This window comes from Rana temporaria, chromosome 3 (genome assembly GCF_905171775.1).
Source record: "Rana temporaria chromosome 3, aRanTem1.1, whole genome shotgun sequence".
NCBI lineage: Eukaryota > Metazoa > Chordata > Amphibia > Anura > Ranidae > Rana > Rana temporaria.
The window spans coordinates 312,742,178-312,766,088 of NC_053491.1; the positions used below are offsets into that span (position 1 = coordinate 312,742,178).

At 41.8% G+C, this 23,911-nt stretch overlaps 1 protein-coding gene across 2 annotated transcripts in view; it reads left to right on the forward strand.

The window, feature by feature from the left end:
* The first annotated feature begins 73 nt into the window (after positions 1 to 73).
* The window catches only part of IK (IK cytokine), a 41,842-nt gene continuing 18,004 nt past the window's right edge, over positions 74 to 23,911 (forward strand). Inside the window, exons 1-14 of one of the 2 annotated variants that reach the window (XM_040344814.1) lie at positions 74 to 179; positions 3,169 to 3,232; positions 5,157 to 5,249; positions 5,383 to 5,442; positions 6,191 to 6,358; positions 7,558 to 7,672; positions 8,436 to 8,506; positions 12,241 to 12,287; positions 12,401 to 12,564; positions 14,758 to 14,866; positions 18,180 to 18,219; positions 18,563 to 18,701; positions 18,744 to 19,055; positions 19,242 to 19,260. In XM_040344814.1, the coding sequence (XP_040200748.1) occupies positions 164 to 179; positions 3,169 to 3,232; positions 5,157 to 5,249; positions 5,383 to 5,442; positions 6,191 to 6,358; positions 7,558 to 7,672; positions 8,436 to 8,506; positions 12,241 to 12,287; positions 12,401 to 12,564; positions 14,758 to 14,866; positions 18,180 to 18,219; positions 18,563 to 18,701; positions 18,744 to 19,055; positions 19,242 to 19,260 (1,417 nt within the window). In that variant the 5' untranslated portion in view covers positions 74 to 163. The remainder of the gene's footprint in view (positions 180 to 3,168; positions 3,233 to 5,156; positions 5,250 to 5,382; positions 5,443 to 6,190; positions 6,359 to 7,557; positions 7,673 to 8,435; positions 8,507 to 12,240; positions 12,288 to 12,400; positions 12,565 to 14,757; positions 14,867 to 18,179; positions 18,220 to 18,562; positions 18,702 to 18,743; positions 19,056 to 19,241; positions 19,261 to 23,911) is intronic. The other variant, XM_040344815.1, reaches the window with a different exon arrangement.

Consider the following 23,911-nt stretch of genomic DNA (forward strand, 5'->3'; position numbering starts at 1 on the left):
GTTCGCTGATTCTCTAGTGCCGTACACCCCCCTTCACTGATTGGTCCAATAGGAAGACTCGTGCAGGTCACATGCTCGTAGGCTGAGCGTGTTGGTGTTCGGGGAATTATGGGAGCGCTGTAGTATTTCCTGTTTCCGGTTTCTTGTTGATACGACTGCAAAGATGCCTGAGAGGGAGAGTAAGTAGAAAATATGATATATATTGTTATTGAACGGGGCGGTAGTGTGACTGGAGGGTGTAGGGGACGGACGAGGTCCCCATACAGTGTTTTGCTGCCCTATGTATAAGGGGAGTGTGTGCATAGAAATACATCATATGCAAAGCTTTACCTTCCTTTTCTTCAGTCCTCTGCTTTCTCCGTTTTTGCATTTTGTTACACACAAGTTTATTTATTTTTTTAAAGCCGAGTTCCACCCAAAAGTGGAATTATCTGATTCCTCCCCCCTCTGGTACCCCATTTGGCACCTTTTTAGGTGGGAGTGTGTACCTGTTTTTTACAGGTACCCTGTCCCACTTCCCAGAGACCGGGCTACGGTAGGGTCCTGGCCGTGAAGCCGAAAGGCTACACTACCAGGTTCCTTTATCCTCAATGGCGGCAGCAGCACCCGACCAGCCGATGTAAACATCAGCTGCGGTGCCGACATCGCTGGCCTCCAGGACAGGTAAGTGTCCTAATGTTAAAAGTCTGCAGCCGCAGTATGTGTAGCTGCTGACCTTTTCATTTTTAAAGGAGCAGGCGGAACTCCGCTTTAAGCCTGAAGATTGCATAAAACCCCCAAACATATTATATATTATATATATATATATATATACTGAAAGCAGACACCCTAGAGAAGAAGTTGTTAGTAGTTTCAAATTTTTATGTCACTTGATATCACCGCAAGGGTGTAGAAAATGCAATAAACAACCCAATTTTGGGTAAAATATAAAAGATGAGGTTGCACCAAGTAATTAGATATCCAACATGCCAAACCATAAATTTGCGTGCGCCTGTGAAATGGCGACAAACTTTCAGTACACGAGGCCCCGGGTTAGTGTTATGAATTATTGCTCTCACTCCGGTGTTCGCAGCGATACGTAACGTGTATCGCAATCAACGTTTTGCCGCGTAGGCGCCTCCAAGGTATGCGTTGATGATCCTACGTGTGTATATGTGGGGCGTCAATTTTTTTGGGAGGAGTGATTTTATGTGTTTGGGCGCAACATTATTTTTTTTGCAAAAAAACTAAACCCAAAAATGGAACTTCCGCTTTAAGTGAAATGTTATTGTTTTGGGAGGGAGCTGGTACCCTGTTTTTACAGGCACCCAGCTCCCACTTTCTTCCCAGTCGCCGGAAAAGAGATCACCTCCCCCCTCCCGGCGATCTTATGTGACATGTCCCAGAAGATTGCCTGCCTGGCTATTCGCAGCGTGACTCGCACATGCGCAGTGCGAGGAGGGAGAGAAGAGCGAGGCTTCATGTGCCCGCATCGCTGGACCGTAGGACAGGTGAGTGTCTGATTTTTAAAAGTCAGCAGCTACACTTTTTGTAGCTGCTGACTTTTAAATGAGTGGAACGCCGCTTTAACTTTTTTTTTTATCACATAAGTGACAAAAAGTCCCCAATGTGTTGATTTTTAAGTGACAGGTTCTCTTTTCAAGTGTAAGTTCACCTTTACAGAAAATCTGTAAGGTGAACTTACACTGCGCCTCCTCCCTATCGCACCCGGTCCAGCTAACCTGGAGAGCGACAATCGTCCGTTCTGCTGTTTTACCAGTCTGGCAGGATGGGCTACGCAGGTTCTGATTGGTCAACGTCGACCAATTAGAATGCTCCTAAAAGTACCTCCTGACTAGATACGTTTTGTAGATTAGGCCAAGAGAATTTCTAAGCCCCGGACCGGTGAGGCGGTCGGCTATATGAGGTGTCGGAACAGGTGATCCCCGTGCTCCAAGTCAGCGGGACTGGGGGGAGATAAGGAGGGGGTCCTGTGTAAGTTCACCATACAGATTTTTCTGTAAAGGTAAACCTACACAGTTGTTTCACACTTTTTTGTGATGTATAATTCCAAACTTTTGGTCTGTACTGTATGTATATGTGTGTGTGTGTGTGTGTGTGTGTGTGTGTGTGTGTGTGTGTGTGTGTGTATATGTGTGTGTGTGTGTGTGTGTATATATATATATCTTTAATGTTAATCCTGTATTTTTTTATAACTTAACAAAGTCACTTCATGGCAACCTTTACATACATGCTCCTTGTTCTCCATTGCAATCTGCTGTCCTTGTAAAGTCTCATGCTTTTAAAAACAAAACAAAAAAACAAACATGTTATACTTACTTGCCTCTTCTTGGGTCCCCAGTAAGCATTTTGGTCTGCTAAATGCCCACATAGCAAGCCGCTTGCTCCTGTGCCCCCCTCTCTTTGTGTACATTAGACACCGAGAGCATGGCTCAGCCCCACCTCCTGCTCTCTTCTCACTGGCTATGATTGACAGCAGTGGGAGCCAATGGCCCCTGCTGCTGAATCTCAGCCATTGAGGAGAGAGAGACCCGGGATAGTCAAAGCTCTCATGCACATCGCTGGAATGAGATCAGGTTTAGGTAAGTATCAGGGGTATGAGGGTGGAGCTGCATACTGAAGGTTTGTTACCCTCATGCGTAGAATGCATGTAGATAAAAAAACGTTCAGGGTTTAGAACCACTTAAAACATGCTCAAGGTTATGTATGCACCCCACACCTCAGCAGTTGAGACTGGCGATTGGCCAATCATACACTGACCACTACTGTGTGGAGAGCAAGAAAGAGTGTCTTGTGTTCCACCTCACCTCTTTTTATAAGTTGAGCCAGCAGGATACTGAGACAAAAGGTATAAACTTTATATAGTGCACCTATTGCTTACGTGAACCTGTTATTGTGAATAGTCAGCTCATCTAATAAGAACATAAAGCTGGCCTGTGTCAATATACATTTACAAACTGTCCACAGAAATAAATGTTTTTTAATATTTTTTCTTGTGTATATTCAAAATAAATATTTATAAAAGCTTTATAGGTCTCTGTGGTGATCCTCCCTGCAGGGGCAAGGTCTCTTTCTGTAGGAGATGTTTATTTTAATAAGGATGTATGCATGTAGTCCCTTTTTTACTACTGTATATTTAATGACTACCTTTCTTTCCTAAAATTCTAGGTGAGCTGTTCTCCAATCCTCTGGCTCCTGATGGCCATGAGGTGGAAGATTTGCATTCATTCCAGTAAGTATTACACCAAGCATAGGGTGATTTGTCTTCATTAATGCTTATTCCAGTGCTGGACAGTCTTCTGATGCCAATAGTCAGTTTGCCAAGAAATCTTGAGATAGTATATAACTTAATACTGCAGTGTGTCTCGCGTTCAGTATGAATCTAAAGGAACCATACATTGCCATGTGAGCAGAGTGTTGGGTTATATCGACTATACAGTATAACCTGATTTCACAATGTCACAGAATTTAGGCTTGACAGAGTGATACACTCAGTTTGGTCTATGGCCTCATTATGCTACCTAAAAGCCATATTCCAGGCAATACTTTTTATTTTAGAAAGTGTGGGAGAAGGGATTTAAAGCCTCTCAGTTTTTTGCCATTTATTTCACTATTGGAAAGATTTCATTCCACATTCTCGGTTAAAGGAGAAGTCCAGCCTGGGCTCATTTAGTTGGGCTTCTCCTATGGGTCACAGGAGTGCAATTCGTTTTGCACTCCTGTGACCCGTTTTCCGCAGAGAGCGGACTGAAGTCAGCTCCCTGCTGATGTCATGGATATCAGCCCAGGCACAGCGTCATCACGGCAATAAGAACCCGATCCACCAGGTGCCTGGACTGACACTTGTCTCCAGCTGCTGAGATCCTGAAACGGGGAGCTGTGAGAACCGAGCCATCGGCGATGTTCCATAGCTCAATTATCGGTATAGAGGTGCTGGGGGACAGATACAGGATCCACCTAGGTAAGTATAATGGAGGATATACCATACTTCTTTTTTAAGACCGAAAACTATGGAAAATCAGTTCAATAGGTAAACAGACAAAAACACCTTTTTCAATAGAGGGGAAAGGGTTAGAACTAGGGACAATGTTTGTATTGTCTGTGCCTTCCTGACCTGGTAATGACTGCCCCCCCCCCACCACCCCCATTTCTTACAGGCATCACAAGGAGAGATACAGAGGGGAATAAAAAGAAAGTTTTACAACCATTTTGAGATGTGCTTCTCTGTGGTTAGGAATGCTGGGTAAAATATGTGGAATGGTATGGCTGATTTTACCACTCTGGGGTTCATACACTAAGAGTTTGAATAACCGCAAATAAAATGCGGTAAATCAGTTGGGAAAGTTCAATTCACTGAGAATTTTGCGTTAAATACCAAATGCCGTATTTGTTCAATGTATTTATTGCAGTAATTTACTGCATTAAACTGGTCGCTAAGGAGATTGCCAGGAAGCTGGCTGCCACCTCCTTAACAACGGATGACTCATCGGCTGTCCATACCAGACCCTTATCTAAAAAAATGTAGCCTGGCGGGTCACTAAAGTGGGGGGGGGGGGCTAGGAATTTGGGGCGGGGCTTCAAATCCATTGTCGATCACGTCGCCCACCGAATGTATGCAAATGAGTTACTTGATCAAGTTATCACATGCAGTAAATGTTAGTGAACTTTAGACCCCTTTCACACTGAGGCATTTTTGAGGCGCTAAAGGGCTAAAAATAGCGCCTAAAAAAACGCCTCCCCTGCAGCCCCAGTGTGAGAGCCTGAGTGCTTTCACACTGGAGCGGTGCGCTTGCAGGACATTAGAAAAAGTCCTGCAAGCAGCATCTTTGGAGCGGTGTATACACCGCTCGTCCACCGCCCCTGCTCATCGAAATAAATGGGCACTGCTGCCAAAAAGCCTGCAAAGCGCTTCGGCAGTGGCGTTTTTTGGGGCGCATTTAACCCTTTCTAAGACAGCTAGTGGCCAAAAAGCCATGCTTTACTGCTAATGCCCGGCACAGCTCAGTGTGAAAGGGCTCTTAAAGTGTTCTTTGCAGTCTTATCCCACTATTCCCTGGTTTGTCAAAAAAAAGAGAGGTTTAACCAACATAAAATTCCTGTGTTTTTGTGTCCTATGTGTTTGTTTGTTTTTTTACATAATCTTTTGTTTCTTGTAGGTCAAAACTTACAAATGAAGACTTCCGTAAACTTCTTATGACCCCTCGTTCTACTCCATCTTCAGCGCCCCCAACAAAATCTCGCCATCATGAGTAAGCATTTTCTTAGCTGTGAAAGGTCACAAGCTACCTATTTTAATGTGAACTTGCTCGAAGAGTAGATATTTTAAGACTCTGTATGCTGTTTAACTAGTGTTAACCTGTCAGTATGTGTTATCATTTTTAGAATGCCACGTGAATATAATGAGGATGAAGATCCAGCTGCCCGCAGAAGAAAGAAAAAAAGGTAACTCAGATAGAAAAAAACAGTATTTTGGTACTTGTTAGGTGGCAGCAACATTATATAATTGTCTTATGTATTATAACTTAATACACTCTATGTAAAAAGGTATATTTGCAATGCTGATGTAGTGAGAAAAGCAATTAAACTCTTGTGTTCCACATTTTGTTTGGAACTATATTGTCATTTTAGATGTAAGTCTATTCTGTATATAGGCTTTGCTGTCTTCATTTTGTATTCTGTATGGAGGCATTTAAACTCATAAATTTATATCCTTTGTTTATTATATTATAATTAGGAACATTACAGACTATGCATACACCATAGGACTTTTTTTGTCTGTAAATATTTATAATAAAGGGAAAGGGGGACATTATTATAAATTCCCTTCTTGTTTACAACGTGTATGTGTGTGCATAATAATAAATAAATAAATAAATATATATATATAATCTCTATCTCTATCGTGGTGCAATGTAAAATAAGTGCGGTAAAGTAAATGTTGTTCCTTTATTCCCCTATCCCATTCTTTGAGTACAGGTGGGGATCAACATTTTTAGTGTTTGACTTTCTATAAGATATATGAATGTACTGATAATACCTCCCAGCAATATTGTGAACTATAATGAAGAGTGGAGACAAATATAAGTGGTATTAATGTGAAGTGTTCTGAGGGATAATTTTGTTCCTCTTGTGGATGCAGGCAGTAATTTAGTTTCATGCAGCTCTGACATTTCTGTTCTCTTATGTGCAGCTACTATGCAAAGTTGCGACAGCAGGAGATTGAGCGGGAGAGGGAGCTGGCAGAGAAATACAGAGACAGAGCCAAGGAACGACGTGATGGCGTCAATAAGGACTACGAAGAAACAGAACTTATCAGCACCACAGCCAACTACCGAGCAGTAGGCCCAACAGCAGAAGCGTAAGTTGCTTAGAACAGTTTTAACATTTTATTTTTGAATGAATGTGAAGTTCCTTTGCTTTACGAGTACTTCGAAATCAATAAAATGAAACCTGCTAATCTGAAGTAGCAGCATGTTTTAGAAAAGTAAGTCCATACAGCGGGTAATTCACTGCTGGATAGACACAAGTGTATTGAAGTACATTCTCTGAGTGGATTCAAAAGCAGCGTGGTTTTGCTGCAGTACAGCTATGTAATACATGGGTCAAATTCTGAACTAATTTTGTTTTAGAAAATCAGAAATTTTGTAATCCGTTGGTGCCGCCATTGATTTAGAAATGTAAACAACCATGCCTTCAATTTCACCTCCTGTTGCTACAGAAAATACATTTTGTAGCCAAGAATCTTATTTTCTTTCCAGGTCACAGCTCAAGTGCATTTTTTCCGATGATTTTTCTCACATGATTCTCCCATCGGTTAGACATTGGTTTGTTTTTCCAAAACCTTCCAAATTCGCTCAAATTTGATGGCCGTATGAAATACGGCCGTTGCTGCAGCCCACGAATGGTGCAAAATGAAACAAATACTTAGTTACGATTTTTGAAAGAAAATTTGTTCAGAATCCGAACCATATACTTTTAGTTTTTGTATTTTAATTTAAAAAGCTAAATTTCATAATCAGAGTCTCGCGAGCAGCTAGTGTTTGTTGGAATAATCCAATATCTCAGCCAGCAACTGTGTTAACTATTTGCAAGCCGCTGATCCCAATTGGAACGCAGCCAGGCTCGCGATGACTGCCGGCCACGAGCGATCGCGGGCACGAGAAGATCAGGGACGTGTGTGTGTGTGTGTGTATATAAACACACACATCCCTGTTCTGTGAGGAGAGAAGATGCAGATCGTGAGTTCCTACAAGCTGGGAACCACGATCTGTCATCTCTCCTAGTAAGTCCCATCCCCCCTTCAGTTGGAACACAAGTTAACCCTTTGATCACCCTAAGTGTTAACCCCTTCCTTGCCAGTGACATTTACACAGTAATCTGTGCATTTTTATAGTATGCCAATGGTCCCAAAAATGTGTCAAGTGCCGGGAAGACAAATATAAGTGGGTGGAGGGCTCTTCTTTCAAGAGAATCAGTAACTGAGTTGAATGGGCAAAGTGAAAGAGTTTCTAAATGTTAAAAGATAAGTTGGTTAACACTGTTTTCTCTTCTATTCAGTGACAAATCCGCAGCAGAAAAGAGGCGCCAGTTGATCCAGGAGTCCAAGTTCTTGGGTGGTGACATGGAGCACACTCACTTGGTGAAAGGTCTGGATTTTGCCCTGCTGCAAAAGGTAACACTGATCCTAATTGCAATGAGCTGCCTCTAAAGGACACATGTATGAATTGGTGTTTGTACTGACAGGTTGTAGGAACCATTTGTGCCAATGGTACACATCAGTAAGTAGGGATGGAGTTAAGAGGTGGTTTGAGTTCTAAACTTTCATGTAATGCTGTCCAGTACCACATTTTTAGATATTGAACAGGGTAGCTTCAGTTTGGAAGTCGTAGGCAGTGCAAAGTTACAAACATGTATGTATGGGGTGTTATACAATATCAGAATAGTAGAGTCTGTGTAAAGTACTAATCACAACACTTAATGTTTTTATACATGAGGACAACAGGATTGACAGTTTATGCTTGTACCTGGAAGTTTGTTGGGAAAAATAACATTTAGTGTGTCTTTTAGAAAAAATGGTGAAGTAAACTGTTCTACTGTATGTAGATTTGAATGTGAACACCACTAATTGGAGTGATGAGCTAAAAGTGAGCCAAGTACAGGAAACATTGCACATGTGCCTGTATAAAACCTCATTAAAAAAACAAAGGGAAAAAAATGTAACTTAATTTCCAACAATACCAGTTCTAGGTTTTATTTAGAATAATTTTCTCATCGGAGTGCTTTGAAAATGTTGTTCACAATTTCTAGAGCGGTTCCACTTTGTTCTTTCATTTATTTAAGGCTATAATTTCATGTTTTAAATGATTTCATTTGTATTATTTTTTAATTATGTTTTTGTAACCTTCAGTAAAATATTTATATTCATGCTTTTTCAGGTCCGTGCTGAAATTACCAACAAGGAAAAAGAGGAGGAGGATTTGATGGAAAAGCCTCAAAAAGAAACCAAGTGAGTGGCTTTAATGGTTTTGGTTTTATGAAATAAATATGTTCATTGTGTGTCTGTAAAATTAAAGTAGTTTCTACACAAAAAGTGACTCTTGTCAGCTGTCTTAGAAAAGATTCAGCAATGCAGCAACCAATCCTGGTGCGGCAGGGAAACGTTTCCAGGGTGCTAAGGCGCCCGCTGAAGGAAAAAAGCGCACCTGGTACCGCAAGCCCAACAAGCCTGCGGACAAGCCTGCTTCTACATGAAGGTCTGCCCCCGCCCATATCTCGGGTGGGGGGCCGGCTTCGCAAATTCGTGGCTCGGTAGAGGTCTCTTCTTTCCGACCGATGGGTTTCCGAGGTAGTTTCTTCTGGGCACAAGATAGAGTTTCTCTCTTGTCCATCAAACAGATTTTTTCCTTCCAACCTCCAGCTTCCTCCGGAACGCCGGGTGGCCCTGTCAGGGGCTGTTCAGGACATGCTGGTCAGGGGAGTGATTGTACCGGTTCCCTCAGCGGAACGGTTCCAGGGGTTTTACTCCAATGTGTTTGTAGTCCCCAAGAAGGAAGGGGTCCGGCCAATCCTGGACCTCAAGGCCCTCAATTGTTTTGTCAAAAAGCAAAAGTTCAGGATAGAGTCGATTTCGCTCAGTAGTGGCGGCGCTCCATCAGGGGGATTTTCTGGCGTCCTTGACATTTTTTGACACTGCTTGGGGACGTCCCTAAGGTCAATTGCTGCTGTGTCCGTCCCTGAACGGAAGAGAAAATAGGATTTTTGTACTCGCCGTAAAATCCATTTCTCTGAGTTCATGGACGGACACAGCACCCTCCCCTCCTTTGTTTGTACTGCTTGTTACAAACTGGGACTGCATGATGCAGAGAGAGGGATGTACCCGGGGGACCCGCCCCCTGGGAGGTGCTATACTGAGAAGTGTTTTAACACTTGAAGTGCTGTTTTTTCTGCCTGTAATCTCCTGAAAGGAAGGTAGATAACCCTAAGGTCAATTGCTGCTGTGTCCGTCCATGAACTCAGAGAAATGGATTTTACAGTGAGTACAAAAATCCTATTTTTTTTTTTCATGTCTCTTAAACCAAGCCTTGAGTTAATTGACACAATGCATATACATACCTGGCTAATGCTTTGAGTTTTTCACGGTTGCCTGAGTGGTGCTTGTTGTTGACAGCGGCCAATTTGTTCACCCAAAAATTCATGTTTTATTTTTGGTTGTATACTTTTCTGTCTCATTATTTTGTTTCGGTTGGCGACTGCGGTCTATAATGATTTTGAAAAAAAGTCTACACAATGCAGCCCTGTCACCCTGCTCCACTAGTTGACTTAAAGAATGCTTGCCCAATGGTGTGTTCCGTTAACCAAATTGATTGCTCACACATTGCATTTAGAGAGACTGACTCCTTTTCAATGGCATACTCTTTTGTGGGAGGAATTTAACAAATGTAAAATAGAGGGAATACGGAGTGCTTCTTTAGCTTGCTGTTGGATTACTTATTAGGCAGCCTAGGGGTGGCAGGATGACAACACTGTTACTAATTGAAAGACAAACTTGGGGGTTGATTTATTAAAACTAGAGCATGCAAAATCCGGTGCAGCTCTGTACAGAAACCAATCAGCTTCCAGGATTTATTGTCATGGCTTAATTAAACAAGCTGAAGTTAGAAGCTGATTCGCTACCGTGCACCAGATTCTGAGTGCTCCAGTTTTAGTAAATCTCCCCCACAGTGTTATTAGTCTGCAACAAGTGAGAAACTTGCAAAAGATTACAAATTTGCTTGAGAAAACTATACACAGCCAGTCATGATTCCAAACATCCTGACACACAGATTGGGTCGCACTTTATGTGATATACTGAAAGTCTTTGTATTATTCAATTAAAGGTTAAAAGTTGTACTTCTAGATGGAAATTACTCTACCCCTACAGGCTTTAAAGGGGTTGTAAAGGCAGAAGGATTTTTTATCTTAATACATTCTCTGCATTCAAATAAAAAGCCTTCTGTGCGCAGCAGCCCCCCTCAACCCCCAACACTTACCTGAGGTCCCTCTCTGTCCAGTGTTGTCCATGAGTGTCATTGGCTGAGGCTGTTGTCAATCAAAGTCAGCTAGCCAATCGGAGGGGGCTGGGTTGGGCTCAGTGTCTGAATGGACACCAGGGAGCTGTGATGTGGCTTGGGTTCCCCCCATAGCAAGCTGTTTGCTGTGGGGGCACTGATCAGAAGGGAGGGGCCAGGATCACAGAAGAGGGACCCAAGAAGAGGATCCAGGCTGCTCTGTGCAAATCCACTGCAACAGAGTTTGTAAGTTTGTTATTTTTATAGGGGGAAATAAACAAGACTTTACAATTTACAAACCCAGTGACCCTAGCTGCAACTCTGTGGAATACACACAAATAAAGATACATAGAAACAGGAGCTGCACTCTCAAATGTTTTGTTGGTCCAAATATGTTAACAAACAAATATAAGTGAATGAATTTTTTATTTTTTTTATAAGTCCCAAAACGATGAATCCTGTGACATATAATGTGTGTATATGTGTGTGTATATATATATATATATATATATATATATATATATATATATATATATATATATATATATATATATATGTATATATATATGTATATGTATATATATATATATAATGTGTGTATATGTATATGTGTGTGTGTGTATGTGTGTGTATATATATATATGTATATGTGTGTGTGTGTGTATATATGTGTGTGTGTGTGTGTATATGTGTGTATGTGTGTATATATATATATATATATATATATATATATATATATATATAATATATATATACCAAAAAAAAATCCAGACTTTTGAGAGACAACGTGAATTCACCACCACATAGGGTGCAATCTTACCAGCTACACAAGCTGTTCGAGCTTGTGGCTAATACCTAGCCACGGCCTTTAATTCTCTCAGTATCTCCAATAGCTGGTGAAACGGGCGTTCCTGGATACTATGGATGTATTCAGTGGTCAGCGGCCAGCCCCTGACAACTTATTACTTCCTTTCTTGGCAGTCTCGTCCACCACTCCAGTTTCCTCTTTTCCCGGCATTTGAGTATGCGCCTACAAACAATATAACTCCAGAATATTTTATCCTACGTAAAATCTTATTCCCACCAGCTTAATCGCTTGGCGGGACCTTCCCAGACACCAGCCTTCTCCCAGCTCTACATTGACATGCTATCGATCACAGGATTGCAATCAAATGTCAGGGGGGGGGGGGGGATATGAAACTGGAGTGGTGGACGAGACTGCCGAGAAAGGAAGTAATAAGTTGTCAGTTGCTGACGCTTGAATAAATCAATGGTTTCCAGGAACACGGTTTCACTGGCTATTGGAGATACTGGGAGGATTAAAGATCCTGGCTGGGTATTAGCCACAAGCTCTAACAGCTTGTGCAGCTGGTAAGCTTGTACACTGTGGTGGTGTATTCACGTTGTCTTTCAAAAGTCACGGAGGACTTTGCTATACTGTATTGTGTTGCTACAATTTTTTTTTTGATCATTGAGTTAACTGTTCTCAGATTTTGCCTGATATTGGAGGACTTTTATATATGTCACAGGATTCATTGTTTTGGGACTTATCATTATTATGAAAAAAAATTCCAATCACATTTTTGAACCAACACTATCATTTTGAGAGAGCAGCTCCTTTTTCTTCTTATAGTTAAAATGTGCTGTATATAAGATCTTACTTTAGAGCCTAACATTTATTTTTTACCACTAGGAAAGATGAGGATCCTGAGCATAAAATTGAATTTAAAACCCGGCTTGGTAAGTTTTTTTTTTTATTTTTTATTTTTTTTATTTTTGTTTTTTTAAAGGCCTCCATTTAAGGCTTTTTGTATAAAAAGTTATTTTGGCTAAACATATTTTTCTGCCAACAGGTCGAAACGTGTACCGTAACCTATTTAAAGGCAAGGCATATGAGCGCAATGAACTCTTTCTGCCAGGTCGGATGGCATATGTTGTTGATTTAGATGATGAGTATGCAGACACAGATATTCCAACCACACTCATTCGAAGCAAGGCTGACTGTCCAACCATGGAGGTAAGATGTTTAAGCTAAAACTTGGCAGTCCCATGGTTGGAGATATGTATTAAAGTGATTGTATAGTCTTTTTTTTTTTTTCTAATAAAATGACAAACATACTTGCCTGCTCTGTGCAGTGGTTTTTCAGAGCAGCCCAGATCCTCGTCTTCTCAGGTTCCTGGCTGGAGCTCCTTGCCCCTCCCTCCTGTTGAGTGCCCCCACAGCAAGCAGCTTGCTATGGGGGCACCCGAGCTGAGCTGCAGCTCCATGTATCCAGACACGAATCCGCAGTCCAGTCCCACCCCCTCTTTCTCCTTATTGGCTAGCTGAGTTTGACTGTAGCCAATGGTGCCGCTGCTGTGTCTCAGACATGCAGGAGGGAGGGTCCCGCACGACCGAGGCACTCGTGGACATTGCTGGATAGAGATGGGGCTCAGGTAAGGATGAGGGGGGCTGCTGCACACAGAAGGCCTTTTGTCTTAATGCATAGAATGCATTAGGATAAAAACCTTCTGCCTTTACAACCACTTTAAGACGGTTGTATACCCACAAATAGGATAAAAAAAGCCCTGTAAGGCAAAGGCATAATGAGCTAGTATGCACCGCATACTGCTGACATCAGCGGCTGCATGCATGATGAATATCTCCTAAACCTGTACGGATATTCCCCTCGCAATGCGCCGCTGATTGCAGCGGCGCATGCGCAGGGGGGATCCACGGCGAAAGGACCGGCAGCCGCCGGACCTTGCCGCGTTTAAATCTTCTGCGCGCACGAGTGACGTCATCGCCGCTCCAGCCAATCACAGTGCTGGAGCGGCGATACCCGGAAGACACGCCGGAGCAAGATGACATCTCGCTCGGTGCGGACCAGGTAAGTGCTACACACCTCGTTCCGAAGTAAGTATTTCATAATCAGCTAGTATGCAGTGCATACTAGCTGATTATGCCTTTTGCCTTGCAGGTTTAAAAAAAAAAATTATATATGCGGTTTACAACCGCTTTAAGTGTGATTCATTCATGGGCATGTTTGAAAATGGAAGTAAATGCCTGCACATTGTCTGAGCCTAGGGCAGATAAAGGAGTTTTAAACTTTTAATACTAATACTGGTGCACCCATAATCTGGTGCAGCTGTGCATGTTAACCAATCCTCTTTTTTTTTTTTTTCATTTCAGCTTGTTCAATAAGGCTTTGAAAATAAAATCTAGAAGCTGACTGGTTACTATGCACAGCTTCACCAGATTCTGTGTGCACCAGTTTTAGTAAATCTTCCCCTATGTGCTGTATATGTCGTGGGGAATATTGGTGTGAATTTTTAAAGAACAAAATGGAAATATACATTGGCAGTATCCCCAGTTGGGATACTATTAAATACATTTTGCTGCTAATAAGATGATGGACAACAGGTAGTTAAATCTCTATGTAACGGAATAAATTGCCACTCTAGGCAGTTTACTAGCTGTAGTATATAGGCAATGGAAAGGATGGCAAACAAAAATCTCACAATGCGCCACTAATAAAGATCTAAACGCTGCGCCACAGAAAACGCTAATCTAATAGTGCAATACATTGTAGATATAGCAGCCACTTTGAAAGGAAATAACATTAAATACAAAATCTACCAAACTACAATTAAAGGTAAACAGTGGCGCTGAGGATAGTAATAACAATGCAAAAAACACACCCAAAAGGTGTGGTAGAGTGCAGAACTAATAGTCCACGAGTGGAAAAGCTGATAATAAAGACCACCTCGTCAAAACGCACAGACTGTCACTTTCGGTTGCCGTACAGCCACGTCCTGACATGTTTCGTCATACAGCAGGATGAAACGTGGTGTCAGATCCACCCTAGCTAGTTTCCGTTTGATGGAATTATCGTCTTTTTATTAGCTTTTCCACTCGTGGACTATTAGTTTTGCACTCTACCACACTTTGTGGGTGTGTGTTTTTTTTTTTTTATGTTTTTGTGTTATTACTATCCTCAGCACCACTGTTTATCTTTAATTGTACTTTAGTAGATTTTTTTTTTTTTTTAATGGAAAGGATGGCCTAGGTCCACCTGTTTTGAGACTAGTGTTCTGTTCAAAAGGGACTACAGTAAATGATAACTTGTAAGTATTATAGTTGTATGGACTATTACTGATACTGCGATTTAATTATACTTGTTTAACAGTATGAGTTGAAAACTTTTTACAATTATTCTCATTTTTTCAGGCTCAAACAACTCTCACAACTAATGACATTGTCATCAGCAAATTGACTCAGATCTTGTCTTACCTGAGGCAAGGAACTCGTAACAAGAAACTTAAGAAGAAGGACAAAGGTTTGTTTACAGTTATGCTCCATAGTCTCCTCCATTCTTAAATGGGTTTCAGTTCCTTTGCTCTCTTTATTTCAGACATCTATTTACATATTTTAAATCTTTAAAGGGGTTGTAAAGGTAAATGTTTTTTCACCTTAATGCATTCTATGCATTAAGGTGAAAAAACATCCGACAATACCAGCCCCCCGATTTACTTACCTGACCCCTCGAAAGTCCCACGCTGTGAACGAGCAGGCTTCTCGGTTGTCTTCCCGGCTCATTCGTTGGTTGATTGAAAGCAGCGCAGCCATTGGCTTGCGCTGCTGTCAATCGCATACAGTGACGCAGCGCGCCGGGGGGGCGGGGCCGAGTGATACAGTGAGCGGCTATGGCTGACAGCTGTATCACGGGAGCGCTCCCGCAAGCACTCAACACCATGCAAGCTTGCATGAAGGTGTTGAGTCCTTGCGGGGGGAGCCGAGACAGCCGCCGAGGGACCCCAGAAAACCAGGTTTGGGGCCACTCTGTACAAAACTAGCTGCACAGTGGAGGTAAGTATAACATGTTTTTGTTATTTAAAAAAAAAAAAAAATTGCTTTAGTGATCCTATTAAAATATACAATTTTGCAGTATTTTTATTCTCTAGGTATATTATTGTTGGCTAAATTTTGGATAGATTAAAATAATTTTTGACAGTTTACATCTGAGCGTATCAGAATCGCACAATTTCGCCCGCAATTCTGGAATACGCGTTTGGGTGCCATTTGTTGTTAAAGCGGTTGTAAACAATATTTTTTTATTAATAATCAACATGTTATACTTGCCTGCTCGGTGCAATAGTATTGCACAGAGTGGCCCCAAACTTCCTCTTCTGGGATCCCCCGCCTGCGTGCTTCACTCCTCCTCTTTTTTTTTTTTTTTCTTTACTATAGGAAGCCACTTCCTAGGGGGGTACCTGCTTCCTTGCTCTTGAGCTAGGCTGTGTGCATCCATAGAGACACACAGAACAGCTCGGCCCCACCCCCCCTACTCCCCCCTAGTAGTGTTTGGTTTGCAGGAGCTGCTCCAACCACTTTAATGGCACCCCAGACATGCTAAAGAAACAAACAAAAACGTGTCAAAATTGGCTCCAAAAAAAGGAACGGGGGCTACTTTGGCACTTTTTTGGAGTGCAGACTTGAAAGGGCACATGCCAAAAACAAACAAAAAAAACAACGCAACACTCCTACATTTCTCAAATATGAATGCAGCCTAAATAAGTTAAGTTTATGACTACAGACAGCACAAAGGATGGCCTGCAGTTAAGCAGTTGCTGCAATATGTACTAAGAGAGCGAAGATTGGAGTCATACTATTAATAATTTTTTTTTTTTTTTTTACAGAAACTGTAAAAAAATTAAATAGTGAAATACAGTAAGATTATACTACAGTGAGGGAGGAAAAAGGTATTTGATCCCCTGCTGATTTTGTACATATACACTATAATCCAGCACTATAGGGAAAACAAAATGCAGACTGTCTCTTGGTGGTGATAGAGAATAGATACATTTATTCAACCACAGTGAGAGTTAAAATTGTGTCTTGAATAGACACCAAGATAAGTAAAAATACCAATAATAAAACTTGAACACTTGTAGTGTCACTTGCAATCCCTTGAGCAAGGAGGGGCTAACAGTTCCCGGTACAAGTTGGGGATCTCAAAACCAGGATGTACGATGGGATAAGGGGGAACTGCCTGTACCTGAAGTTGGTGTTCACGCTATGGACAAGCAGAACGGCATGTGGGGGGCCCTCCAACACATGGGACCCGAGATCCAGAGCCACATCAGCGGAGGGGGAAACCAGGAAGCTCCACGCCATCTAGATGAATGACGTCAGTCCCGCTGAGAGACAGCCGCCGAACGGATGGAGTGTGCTATAAAGCGCGCCTTCACTCTGGAAAGTGAATCGCTGCTGCTCTTTAGTGGAAGTAGTTGAAATGGCAATCCTCAGTGAAGCCTCCCAACTTGACAAATGGCTGAAAGCCGACTGGGAACTTTGTAATGAACGGCAATAAGCACTGATGTGTTCCTAGGCAAGGGATAGCCTGTAGCACGTGAACAAGTATGTGTAGAGGGTTGACAACGCGTTTCGCACGCATGCCCTTTTTCAAATTTTGTATATATGACCACTGACAAAGAAATTATCAGTCTATCATTTTATTGGTACGTTTTAACAGCGAGAGACAGAATAACAACAAAAATATCCAGAAAAACTCATTTAAAAAAAGTTATAAATTGATTTTCATTTTAATAAGTGAAATAAGTATTTGACCCCTTGACAAAACATGACTTGGTACTTGGTGACAAAACATGACTTGGTAATCAGAGGTCAGACTTTTCTTGCAGTTGGCCACCAGGTTTGTACACGTCTCGGGAGGCATTTTGTCCCATTCTTCTTAGTCATTAAGGTTTCGAGGCTGATGTTTGGTAACTTAAACCTTCAGCGCCCTCCACATACTTTCTATGGGATTAAGGTCTGGAGAAAAATGCCCCCAAAGCATATGTACAAAATCAGCAGGGGATGAAATATTTTTTCCCCTCGCTGTATATACTCCCATGCACCTCAATAGGGATTGTGAATGTATTTAATCTGCATATGTCCAAATGTTTTAGCGTGAAAGTGGTTATATTTCAATGGACAGTGTTAAAAGGCTCAAACTGTCAGATATAAAGAGCTAGAAATGCAGCTCCCAGCCATATTTTTACATTTACACCTTTCTGCAATCTCCCCCCACCATGACCCCAAGAGATGTCCACTTTAACCTTCCTGGCGGTATGATTATATCAGATTTTTGCATCTCAAAGCGGTACATTGTTTTGCATGGAAATTTGGTGTTTTATATTGTAGGCCTGTAATTCTTTGGAATAACTTGCTTAAATCTGTCCAAACAAAAGTCTAGTAGACATCCCGGGTATGATAAAGTTTGAAACGCAAAATAATAAATTATAATATAATAATAATGTACAGTATTTAATGTAATCAAATCAAAAACTCTGAACTTTGGGTTACGCTATGTTTGCTCTCATACAGAGCATTCCCAGCCCATACACTCCATCATATATATATATATATATATATATATATATATATATATATATATATATATATATATATATATATATATATAATCTATTATGAAAAGTGCAGATTGGTTGCCTTGTGTTTTCGCCTGTTGTCATTTTCAGAATTATTGTAATACTACTTTGAATTCTAAGAACCTTTGTTTGGAGCCCTCTTGGGTTAGACTATAATCCTGTCTGCTATAAACCTAATTTGCATTTTAATCTTTGCAGGCAAACTGGATGAAAAGAAGCCTCCAGAAGCAGATTTGAAGTAAGTTATTATGCCTTGGGGCATTTATCCATGAGTTGATTGACTGCCTTTTCTGAAATACACTAATATCTTATGTGTAACTGGATTTGTCATGTACAAAGTAAGAAAGTGGAAAAAAAATAGTTGCAATAATCAGAACCTTTCTTCTAATTTGTGTACAAAATGTAAAGGAGTATAAGGTTACTCTGAGCAATTTTTTTTTTTTCTTGCAGACATTTTTGTAAATAAGGCCATATTATTTACTCTGGATTAAAAAAAACTGTTTCTAGATGTGTTTTCATACAGAGTAATGTTTGTGAGCTTACAAAAGATTTTGTATTTACTTTTTATTTTTCTCTTGCAGCATCTTTGATGATATTGGAGACTATGTTCCAACTGCAGCTAAAGCACCTCGCGAGAAGGAGAGAGAAAAACACAGGGAGAAGGAGCGGGACCGAGACAGAGAACGTCCACGGGAGAGAGAGAGGGAGCGAGAGCATGACCGGGATCGAGATCATGACCGGGATCGAGATCATGACCGGGATCGAGATCATGACCGGGATCGAGATCATGACCGGGATCGAGATCATGACCGGGATCATGACCGGGATCGAGATCATGACCGGGATCATGACCGAGATCATGACCGGGATCGAGATCATGACCGGGATCATGACCGGGACCGAGATCATGACCGGGATCGAGATCATGATCGAGACCATGACCGAGATCGAGATCATGACCATGACCATGACCGAGAAAGAGCGAGGGACAAGCCACGGGATAGAGACAGGGACAGGGAGGAGGAGAAGAGAAAGCACAGCTATTTTGAGAAACCAAAGGCTGATGATGAGGTGGTGAGTACTGTGTTCTCTACATTTTGTATGGTGCTGTTCATTTTCAAACTCGGACAACAAAAAACTTCTGTATTGCAAGACAAATAGTTTGTATGCTCCTTGAACATGTCCTTCCATGTGATGGATTATTTGTCAAGTTGAAAGTTTTCAAAAAAAGTATTTATATTATTTTTAACTTTCTTTCAGGTTATTGATCCCGAAACAGGTAATTAACTTTTTTTCTTTTGAGTGTCTTAAAGTAATCTGTTTCAATTTAAAGCATGTATAATTGCCACTTTTTACAATTTTCTTTTTTTGTCATTTAATCCTCCACTCTCTGTAATCTTATCTCTTTGATCACAAAATACCTTTTTGTTCTGATTTTTTATTTTTACTTGTTTTGTTTTCCTTGTCTTTGCCTCATCCTGACTTTCATTTTCTGCCTACTACTACACGTTGATGCGTGTGCACCCCGATATGTGATGGTGTGTGTATATGTATGTGTGTGTGTGTGTGTGTGTGTGTGTGTGTGTGTGTGTGTGTATATATATATATATATATAGATTATATATATATATATATATATATATATATATATATATTATGAAAAGTGCAGATATCCCCATTATGGCATTTGAAATATCACTGTGCACAGCATATGTTAAAACCCTTGTGAAATCCTACCAAATTATGGCCATCCTCAAACACGTAGTGCTTTCCAGTATAGAGGTCGTGTGTGACCTCCTCTCAGCATACAGTGCTCAGGCTTAAAGTCACCCTTTTTTGTCCTCGTACTTCTGCTACAAAAGTAAAAACAAAAAATGCTCTGACTGTATGATATTAGACAGTTTTGGAATGGGGATAGTGATTAAAGTGGTTGTAAACCTCATGGAATTTTGAGCAAAGCATATACAGTTTACATACCCTGACAGAATTTATGATGTCTTGGTAATTTTTCAAAGACTATGAATGATAACACAAAAACATTTCTTTCACTCATGGTTAGTGTTTGGCTGAAGCCATTTATTATCAGTCAACTGTGTTTACTCTTTTTAAATCCATAATGGCAACAGAAACTACCCAAATGACCTTGATCAAAAGTTTACATACCCTGGTGATTTAGGCCTGATAACATGCACACAAGTTGACACAAAGGGGTTTGAATCGCTATTTTAAGGTAACCATCCTCTCCTGTGATCTGCTTGTAATTAGTGTGTTTAAAAGGTCAATGAGTTTCTGGACTCCTGACAGACCCTTGCATGTTTCATCCAGTGCTGCACTGATGTTTCTGTATTCTGAGTCACGGGGAAGCAAACATTTTCAAAGGATCTGTGGGAAAGGTAATTGAACTGTATAAAACAGGAAAGGTATATAAAGAGATATGCAATGAATTGAGAATGCCAATCAGCAGTGTTCAAACTCTAATCAAGAAGTGGAAAATGAGGGGTTCTGTTGAAAGCAAACCACGGTCAGATAGACCAACTAAAATTTCAGCCACAGCTGCCAGGAAAATTGTTTAGGATGCAAAGAAAAACCCACAAACAACTTCAGGTGAAATAAAGAACTCGCTGAAAACATCTGGTGTGGCTGTTTCAAGATGCAAAATAAGGAGGTACTCGAAGAAAAATGGGCTGCATGGTCGAGTTGCTAGAAGAAAGCCATTACTATGCAAATGCCTCAAAGTATCCCGCTTACAATATGCCAAACAGCACAGAAACAAGCTTCAAACCTTCTGTCACAAAGTCCTTTGGAGTGATGAGACCAAAATTTTGCTTTTTTGCCACAACCATAAACCCTACATTTGGAGAGGAGTCAACAAGGCCTATGATGAAAGGTACACCATTTCTACTGTGAAACACGGAGGTGGATCGCTGATGTTTTGGGTATGTGTGAGCTACAAAGGTACAGGAAATGTGGTCAAAATTAATGGCGAGGTGAATGCAGTATGTTATCAAAAAATACTGGAGGAACATTTGCATTCATCAGCCAGGAAGCTGCGCATGGGACGTACTTGGACATTCCAACATGACAATGATCCAAAACACAAGGCCAAGTCTCAAACTTAGTTCATGCAAGACCGGTCAAGAATTTACAGGAACTGGAGGCTTTTTGCCAAGGGGAATGGGCAGCTTTACCATCTGAGAAGAAAAAGAGCCTTATCCACAAATACCACAAAAGACTTCAAGCTGTCATTGATGTTACACGGTATTAAGAACTGGGGTGTGTAAGCTTTTGATCAGGGTCATTTGGGTAGTTTCTGTTGTCATTGAGATTTAAAAAGAGTAAAAACAGTTGATTGATAATAAATGGCTTCAGCCAAACACTAACCATGAGTGAAAAAAGTTTTTTTTGTTATCATTCATCTTCTCAGAAAGATGGCCAAGAAATCATATATTTTGCCAGGGTATGTAAACTTATGAGCACAAAGTCCATCAAGTTCAACCACAAGAAATAAAACAATAATATCGTACAATCACATATACCCAATTCTATACCCACAGTTGATCCAGAGGAAGGCAAAAAAAAACAGCAAAGCATGATCCAATTTGCTACAGCAGGGGAAAAAATTCCTTCCTGATATCCCCCATGAGGCAATCGGATATTCCCCTGGATCAACTTTACCTATAAATGTTAGTACCCAGTTATATTATGTACATTTGGGAAAGAATCCATTCCTTTCTTAAAGCAATCTACTGAGCTGGCCAGAACCACCTCTGGAGGGAGTCTATTCCACATTTTCACAGCTCTTACTGTGAAGAAACCTTTCCGTATTTGGAGGTGAAATCTCTTTTCCTCTAGACGTAAACAGTGCCCCCTTGTCCTCAGTGTTGACCGTAAAGTGAATAACTCAACACCAAGTTCACTATATGACCCCTTATATATTTGTACATGTGGATCATATCCCCCCTTATTCTCCTCCTCTCAAGAGTGAATAAATTCAGTTCCTATAATCTTTCCTCATAGCTGAGCTCCTCCATGCCTCTTATCAGTTTGGTTGCTCTGCATATTCCAGATGAGGTCTTACTAATGATTTGTACAGGGGCAAAATTACATCTGTCTCTGGAGTCCATACCTCTCTTAATACAAGAAAGGACTTTGCTCGCTTTGGAAACCGCAGCTTGGCATTGCATGCCATTATTGAGCTTATGATCTACCAAAATCCCCAGATCCTTCTCCACTACGGATCCCTCCAGTTCTACTCCTCCTAGTATGTATGATGCATGCATATTCTTGGCCCCCAAGTGCATAACTTTACATTCATCAACATTAAATCTCATCTGCCACTTAGTCGCCCAATTAGAAAGAGCATTGAGGTCGGCTTGTAAATTGGCAACATCCTGTAAGGACGTTATTCCACTACATGGCTCTCTCTAAAGCTGAATTTCCTTTCTCTCTGGTACTTTGTTTCTCTGTTATCAGCACACATGGGGGGAGCTCAGAACGGAGCTTGTCTATTCAAAGCTCTTCTGCTGTGTGGAGGGGGTTGTGTTAGTTTCCTCCCATCAGCTCTCACACAGTGTAACTGCACTCTTTCCGCCCCCTCCTCTGTGCTGCTGGCAGACAAATGTTTTCTCTTCCGTTCATGGACGGACACAGCAGCCTTTGACTGTAGGGTATATACAGCACTTAAAGTGTTAACAACTTTTCTTCAGTGCAGATCCTCCCAGGGGGCGTGGTTCCCCGGGTAAAACCCACACCCTGCTCTAGCAGCCTCAGTTTTTCTCTGCCCAACGTCAGGAGAGGACAGGCCCTCGATTTTTTTTTTTTTTTGCCTTTTTATTGTTTTGTTCCTGCATTTTTGGATCCTGAGATTCTTCTATCAACTGCCGACTGGGTGACAGGCTGGGTCTGACTCTTGACTCTTGTAGTCCCCCCCCCCCATGTTTGGCCATCGAGCGTGTGCTGGCCCTCAGCTCAGCTTTGGGTCGTCCACGACAGGCCCCATTGCTCCAGGGGCGGGCGGGGAACTTCTTGTTCCAGGGCACACACATGACCGGTCTCCATGGCTTTGTCATAGTGTGTCTGGCTGACAGCCATGCCGTTAGTGGACGTTGGTTCTGTCTGGGATACTTCCAGCCGGTGGTCGCAGGACGGTCAAGTAGTGGCCCCTTGCTCAGGTAAGGTGGTATGGCTGGAATTTTCCCCTGGGAGGTCGACTGAGGGTTCACTCTGCTTTCCTCTCTCCCTTATTTCCTTCCCCGTTTGGGTAGCGGCTGTGAGGGGGGCCTTCTGGGGTCTTTTTATTACCACGTCCGGTGTGTATAGCGGGGGCTGTGTGTGTTTTACATACAGGTTTGTTTGTGCTGCGCTGGGTTCTGTGTCACTATGGGTGTTTTAAACTGCGCAACGGCCGCCATTTTGCCGTGGTCACGGTTTATATGGCTCAGCGGCCATTTTCCTGTAGTCCTATGGTTTTTTACTCATACGGCGGCCATCTTGGATTTCTGTTGGCCTCGTGCGGTAGTTTTAGTGCTGCAAAAAGACCGCAAATCTCCCTGAGGTGACAGTGCACACCTCAGATCTGTCTCAGCTCACGCTGCACCGGGTGGGGTGGTGAGTTCCCTGGGGCCCTCTACCTCTGTTGTAGCAGCCAGGAGGTGACCGGTGGGTGGTTCTGCCTTGCAGTTCAGGGTGACACAGCGGTGGGGCATTATGGAGCCTGAACCGGGTACTTCTGACCCAGCAATGCCTGAGTTAACCCTTGGTGCCCCTCCCCCTGCCACATCTGTTGAGGCAATGTCTGCTGTCCTGGAGGCGTTTCTCGCCAGGTTTGTAGCGGCTACTGGCCAGAAGGGGGGTAAAAAGCGCCCCCTCCCTGAGCCTGCTTCTGGGGATGTCTCTGACACAGAATCAGGCCCTGCTATCGTTTCTGCCTC